Source organism: Anarhichas minor, unplaced genomic scaffold (assembly GCF_050575085.1).
Source record: "Anarhichas minor isolate MPS153535 unplaced genomic scaffold, ASM5057508v1 ptg000003l, whole genome shotgun sequence".
Taxonomy (NCBI): domain Eukaryota; kingdom Metazoa; phylum Chordata; class Actinopteri; order Perciformes; family Anarhichadidae; genus Anarhichas; species Anarhichas minor.
Genome location: NW_027466449.1, coordinates 16878093 through 16884899, shown reverse-complemented (window position 1 = coordinate 16884899; position 6807 = coordinate 16878093). Strand labels below are relative to the sequence as shown.

Here is a 6807-nt window from a genome sequence, read left to right as displayed (position 1 = left end):
TTACGCAGGAGACACGGAGCTGGTGGAGACGGAGGAGGCCTCGGTCTTCGTGGAGGACGCTCCCTCTTCCTCCTCAAAGGGATTCTTCCCGCAGCACAAGGTGGTGATCATGCAGTGGCGGAACTGCTTGTTCATGCAGATGTAGATCATCGGGTTGTAGATGGCCGAACTCTTGGCAAAGAAGGCCGGGATGGTCATGAGGACCGGTCCGAAATCGGATCCCTGGTTACAGAAGCTCCACCAGGCCACGCTGGCGTAGGGCACCCAACACACCAGGAAGGCGATGACCATGATCACCACCATGCGGCTGACCTCCCTCTCGGCCCTCTGGGTGGTCTCGGACTCCTGCTGGGCGGCAGCGGCCTCCTTGACGGCGCAGAGCAGGCGTCCGTAGCAGAAGAAAATGACAACCAGCGGGATGAGGAAGTGGCAGGTGAACATGTAGATAACGAAGGACTCGTTGTTGAAACCCTCCGCACGCGTGTAGTAGTCGATTCCGCATGAGCACTGCATGCCCTCGGGGATGTAACGAGACCAGCCGACGAGAGGGGGCACGGCGCAAGCCGAGGCCATGAGCCAGGTGAAGGCCAGGCCCATGATAGCGTGATCCTCGCTGAAGCGGAAGTTGCTAATGGGCTTGCAGACGACCACCCACCTCTCGATAGCCAGAACGACCAGCGACCAGAGGGCGATCTCACCGCCCATGGTTGCAAAGAATCCTTCCACGTTGCAGCCGAGGCGACCCAGCACGAAGTAGCCGTGCATGGAGGTGTACATCGTCGTGGTGAACCCTCCCAGCACCATGAAGAGGTTGGCCACCGCCAGGTTCAGCAGGATGTAGTTTAGAGGGGTCCGCAGCTTCTTGTGTTCGAGGGTGACGTACAGGGTGAGGAAGTTGACGGGGAAGCCTACGAGGATGAGCAGAAACATGTAGGCACCCAGGGCGGCGTAGGCCGCCGGGTTGACAAGGTAGTACTGAGGGTATTCATAAGGACTCCGGACAATGCCGGTGGTGTTCACCATAGGGATGTAGAAGTAGGGTCCCTCTGTGCCGTTCATGGTTGCAGCTGGCGGTTGCGATCAGCCTTGTCGGTTTGGTTTCTTCTGGCTGTTTCAGAGTGATGAAAGGGGGACCCTGCTACAAATGGACCCAGGTGGCCGCGGTCCGGCTTTTAAAGGCACACCTTGGATTACCACTTTCCAAATCCGTCAGCACAAAGTGATTTAGGCCACGGTTAATATCTAATCCAGCCACCACTGCAAACATAACTGATCACTCATCAAGATATTAAGGTTACACCTGCTCATGTTCGGCCGTGGACACCTCATGTAAAATAATAATTCATCTTTTTGTGAGCACTAGATAATATAATATAGGTTTCTGTGCACAGGAGCATGTCTCCTCTTATCTGTGGTACTTTACTCCAACAACGTGCGGTTTTGTAGCCGCTGATTTGCTCATTTACAGATGTGATTCAAACATTAGTGTCGATCTGTTTTAGCTGTTCAATGGACCCGTGACAAAGTAAAGACGCCCCAGAATAGAGCGAAGCAAGAAAAGATGGTGAATTAATATAAATTAATCTCATGACTTGTAACCCCAAAATCTTAATCTAACACTGAATGTACTCTTCAATTTGCTTGTTTTGTCTGAAAAACCTAAATAAATTAAATTGACGATCATATATGACAAAGAAAAAAGTAGTAAATCTTCCAACTGCCATCAAATGTTTGCTGTTTTTGCTTGAAAAGTGATAAAGCAACTAATACATTTTTTTAAATAGTCACTGATTAATTTTCTGCCAATCAACTATCATTGCAGCTCTACTCTCAAGAACTCTTTATTTCATCAGGTTTTTATTTTTTAGATTTGTTATTTACAGTTTAAATCTTAGACCAAAGACTGACTCATGGAGTTACACCCTAATCCTTGTTAAAGGCCAAAAAGTGAACATATTCAAATCAGTATTGAAACACAGGCATTTTATTGTATATACTTTATATATACTGCATTTAGTTTATTTATAGATTTTAAAATAGCTTTCTGGCCAAGACAGCAGCCGATAACAGACCTTGAAAATGGGTCAAAATACATCCTGATGTATTAAAATGCAGCAAGAGGTCACATTTTCTCGTACTGTTATGAAAGTGCAGCGTGAAGCAGTGGTGTTGCTGAGTGCCGAGCAATCTTAGCTGTTGGTAAAGAGCTCAGCACTTTCCTAATGGGTGTTGTATTAAAGAGATTTGGGGCTTATGTTACTCTCACAGGCCTGTAATGGATTTGATGTTGCAGAGGGTCACTCTCGCTCTGCAGGATGTTGCTGTCTTCAGATGAGACGCTTTTCAACATGATGTTCATGAATTAACGTCATTCAACTGGGCTTCTATTATGGTGTCAATGTGTCAATGTCAATTTATGAATATTTACAATAGTAATTGTCAAATAAACCATGTGCTCTAATGCTTTGTAGATTAGCTTTATTAATTCACCCTGTATTAATAATCGGCACACTGGACACTTGAAGTGTTACAGATGTTTTCCTCTATAGAAACGTGAAACAGCCGCTGCTGTGTGTTTGGTGTTATATTACTTCAGTAAAAACTTGTTTACTATTGTACTATTGAGGTGTTTTAGTGGTTAGCAGTAGTGTGAGGTGGGCGTGTTGGAAGAACAAAGTTACTCTACAAGTATTATATTATATGTTAAACCCATTTGTTATAGGCTTTTTTATTTTTACAATTTACTTGAGTTCCTGGCATTAAATGTCACATAGAGCTGCAATTTACCATTACATTCATAATTGATAACGTTTTTGAATATATTCTTGATTAATCGATTCATAATTTTTTTCTAGAGCCCAAAGGCGACATCATCAAATAGCCTTTTTTCGTTCTAAAAGCACGCTGATAAAATGCCTGCTGTGAACTTGCTCTTTCCAGCTGAGTAAAAAGACTTCATCCCAAAAACTAAGCTGCTTTTTGGGATTAAATACATCCATCCATCCATCATCTACACCTGACTGCAGGGCTCCAGTAAAGGGACGTGTGTTGCTTTCTGAGTAAACTGTGCTCTCTGGTGGAGAACAACTAAGCATGTGAGACTATTAATAAAAACAGATGCCATACCTCCGTAATCTCAGGGATTTGTTTTGCACTTTTTGCTGAAATTTAGTTCAAAATCGCATTTATGGTGCTCTGATATCTGCCCCACCCCTAAAAAGCCAATTTAAATATATCAAAATATGTATTTACTATGGAAATAGAGCCTGAACATAATGAAGGTAATATATGATGGTATGTTGGCACAGTTTAGGCAGATCACTTTGATTATGACAGTTTTTACAAAAACAATGAAGGTGTTGCTGTAAGCAAAATGTTTTTGTTTTTTTTGATCACTTTTATACTTTTGGAAAAATATGAAAAATCTAATTGTATCTGTTTAACTCCATGGAGCTCAATTTTATATGATGTATCTCCTCTAATGTTTGAACTACTCACTCTGACATCCTCTAACTTGAGACGCGTAAAGAGGCCTCGATTGGCTTGTTTGCAATCACGTGACTATTATGACGCGCGAAATTCAGAATCAGACCAGGAAGTGAAGAGCGCGCTAGCTAGCTAGCTGAAGCTACTTGTTTCTACTGTACTAGGTCAACCTTTCCCAGAGGTCTGGTGGTGAAACCACGTTAAAAACGTGTCTCGTGTCTAAACAACACGGAGACGTTGTCACAGCGCGTTGTAATTATGTGACTGGTTAAGTAATACTAAGTTAATACCAACTGAAGGCATATTTAACACAGACACAATGATGTTAGCTAGCTTAAAGTTGTATGTTTAGCTTTATGTCTGCGTCTATCTGTCTGTCTGTATCTGTCAAATATCTGTCTGTCTGCCTGTGTATGTCTGTCTGCCTATATATATATATATATATATCTGTCTGAAAGGAATACTGTTATTTGTCTCTTATTTAACAGACTTGTCTATTTGTGTATCAAAAGTGCTTTACCTTAATGTCAACATCACAGAATTTAAACTCAAAATGAGGTCCTGAAGCTCTTAAACAAATCCGTCTGTCGGCTGTTTGTGTTGTTTACTTGTAATTGTTGCATTATTGTCAACATTGGCAGATTAATTCGGTGAAAAACTAAAATTCTCTGTAAATATGTAATTCCTTTTTCTTCCTGCTCTCCTTTATTAACACACACAGACTTTCAGAATCATGCTCCCACGTTGGAGCAGTTCTGTTCTCCCTTGAAGCCGGTGTTAAAATGAGGGAGTCTGCATCCTGCACTGTGGAAAAGTGGTCGATGCCATCGCATGTCAAAAAGGTATTCAAGTTCACTTCATTTACTTTCGTTTTAGCATGAGCAGTATGTAGGAGACAGGTGAGAAACACACACTTGAGAGTCCAATGTCCAAGAGCGAAGCGAGGATCAGAGACGGGCTTTACACAGAATGCACTGATGCAGAACTAACGCAGTCGCAGGTCCAGGCAGTAGAAGAGCAGACCAGGAAGCAGAGCTCATCAACAGTTTGGTTTAAAGAGCAGGAAGGATAACCGCCTCTAAACTGAAGCAGGTCCCACAGACGAGTCTTTCACAGCCATCAAAGTCCTTGATCAAGTCCATATGCTACCCAGAGGCACACAGGCTCTCTACAGCTGCTGCAAGGTGTTTATTAGGGGAAGTGAAGAGCTGGATGAGGACAACACAACTGTGAACATCTGCATTTCACCTATTATGATACACAGGTTAGGGCTGGCTAGTATATTAAAGCTTTGAGGTCCGGATGATGTGCACTAGAGTCATCCCTATAAATACTGAACCACATCACATTTTGTAAATCAGTTACTAATTATCGTAGTACAACGTTGTATTTTTTACTACTTGTTTGGATGCAAATATGAAGGACTGCTGAGTGTGGACCACCATGTTTCTCCTGTGCAGACAGTGGACGTATGTGAGAGCCTCGCCTGGTGGAGGCACATGCACCTGTCATGTGACTAAGATTTGAGAGATAAAGGTAAATTATTCTTTTAGTATGTACATGTGCGACTCATAAATAACACACATGATTGTGACATGTGAGAAAAGGAATCATGTCAGTTGCGTGTTGAGACAGTTGCTTTTATATTTGTCACAGAGATATTCGGCCTCAATGGACGACATCTGGGGAGAAGACAAACGTTAAACACCTTCTCTGTGCTGAAGCTCTCCGGTAGGAAGTTTTATTTCTTGCTACAAACAGTTCACCAGTTATTCGTCCACACGCTGTTCAGGATTGTCAGATACAGGAAGAGATCAGGACCTGTTGCTAAGCTGCAAAGCCTCTCTGCTCTGGTACATCTGTGTTTTGCTGCCCTCTTCAGGAAGCCAAAATAAGTGCACTTGTACACAAATCCGAGGGGGTATTAATTCATTTTAACCAGGTTTTCAGAGATGAATCTGAAACCCCTCTTTAGAATTTGATCCGGTTTTTCCTCAGCAACACCGTGGCTCTTCATTTCTATTGAAAACTTTCATTATTCCAAGTTGCTGTTTTAATCTTGATTGGATTTTTAAATGAACCGTCATTCCCTCTATCAGTACAGAAACAAACAGTACAAAAGTACTGCACTTCAGTACAATCTTTAGGGACTTGTGCTATACTTTTAAGATGTAGTTTTTGTCCTTTTTCAGATTAGAATTTGAAATTTAAATATACTCAACATTGTTTAACACTGTTGAACACTTGACGAACTACAGTAAGTGTCCTATCAGTCACAGAATTACTACTGTACTTTCACCTTTAATAATGCACGTATATTTAGTGTACAATACTATGTACTTTTACTTAAGTCAACTTTGAATGCACGTCTTTTACATCGCTGTACTAAGGATCTAAATACCACTTCCATCACTGGAAATACATTCTTTCTTCTCAGTTATGTTGATGTTTTATTGTTTGCCTCGAACGTTGAACTACTAAACTATAAACTTACTTAAAACTTTCTCCATCTTCAAAGTAAAACCCTGGACTTGGCTTTCAAACCAACTTTTAGTTTGAGAGTATATAAGGAACGAAATGTGTTTAATCAGCGAATCAGTGGCGCTCTGATGGCGGCTACTCTTCAATACAAACGAGTCTACTAGCAGTGCAGCGAGGAAAAGCACAAGCAGCGAACAACAACGGGAGGACTTTTAGCTTCACTGTTATGTTACTACACTTAATCTTCCTCTTACATTTTCGTTTGGTCATTCACGTGTTTCCTGCGATTGAGTTCAACGTGTCTCGGGACGGCTGGCATTCAAGTGTTCCCATCATCGGTTCTGAGGTCATCAATCCCGACTACATTTAGACACGGCAGTGACTTCACAGTAACCTTTCACACCACAAATAAAACTTGTTCCACAGCTTGGGTTCCTGACTTCCTGTCTTTTTGTGCATAACGGGGATGACTGTGGTTTTCAGAGGACAAACGTGTGGGCAGAGAGTGTGATGCTCTCTCACTCTGCCCACAGGAACTCTCTTGCTGAGTGACCGGTAGAGAAGAGGGAACACTGTGACCACGACATCGGCACATTCCACACCACCAGCTCCCACATACATTTCACACCGCGGGTTATACATCATCGGACCCAGAACAGCAAAGATAACATCGGCTGGTGTCGCGGATGTCAAGATTCCTTTTGAGTTTCACTGTCCGAACAGAGAAAACTCTGTCAAAGCTTAAAATAATCTTTGATGCCATTTGGTTTGGGACTGCAACTGAAAATGTATTTCTTTATTGATTAATATGTTGTAGAGACGCCAAGATTAGTCACGTAA

At 42.2% G+C, this 6807-nt stretch overlaps 1 protein-coding gene across 2 annotated transcripts; it reads right to left on the bottom strand.

Moving 5' to 3' along the window:
- Positions 1-5358, bottom strand: LOC142959211 (rhodopsin). 2 transcript variants are annotated; one of them, XM_076100440.1, is made up of 2 exons: positions 5332-5358; positions 1-1035 (listed from the first exon to the last, which is right to left on the bottom strand). In XM_076100440.1, exon 2 carries the CDS (start codon positions 1021-1023, stop codon positions 1-3), a length of 1023 nt encoding a protein of 340 aa, XP_075956555.1. In that variant the 5' UTR covers positions 1024-1035; positions 5332-5358. The 2 variants fall into 2 exon arrangements, with proteins under 2 accessions (XP_075956555.1, XP_075956547.1); XM_076100432.1 differs by lacking the exon at positions 5332-5358 and having other exon boundaries at positions 1-1059.
- Positions 5359-6807: the final 1449 nt, after the last annotated feature.

What these genes read in the sequence shown, in the direction of transcription:
- LOC142959211 (XM_076100432.1), bottom strand. Translation starts at nt 1,059, where the DNA reads ATGAACGGCACAGAGGGACCCTACTTCTACATCCCTATGGTGAACACC.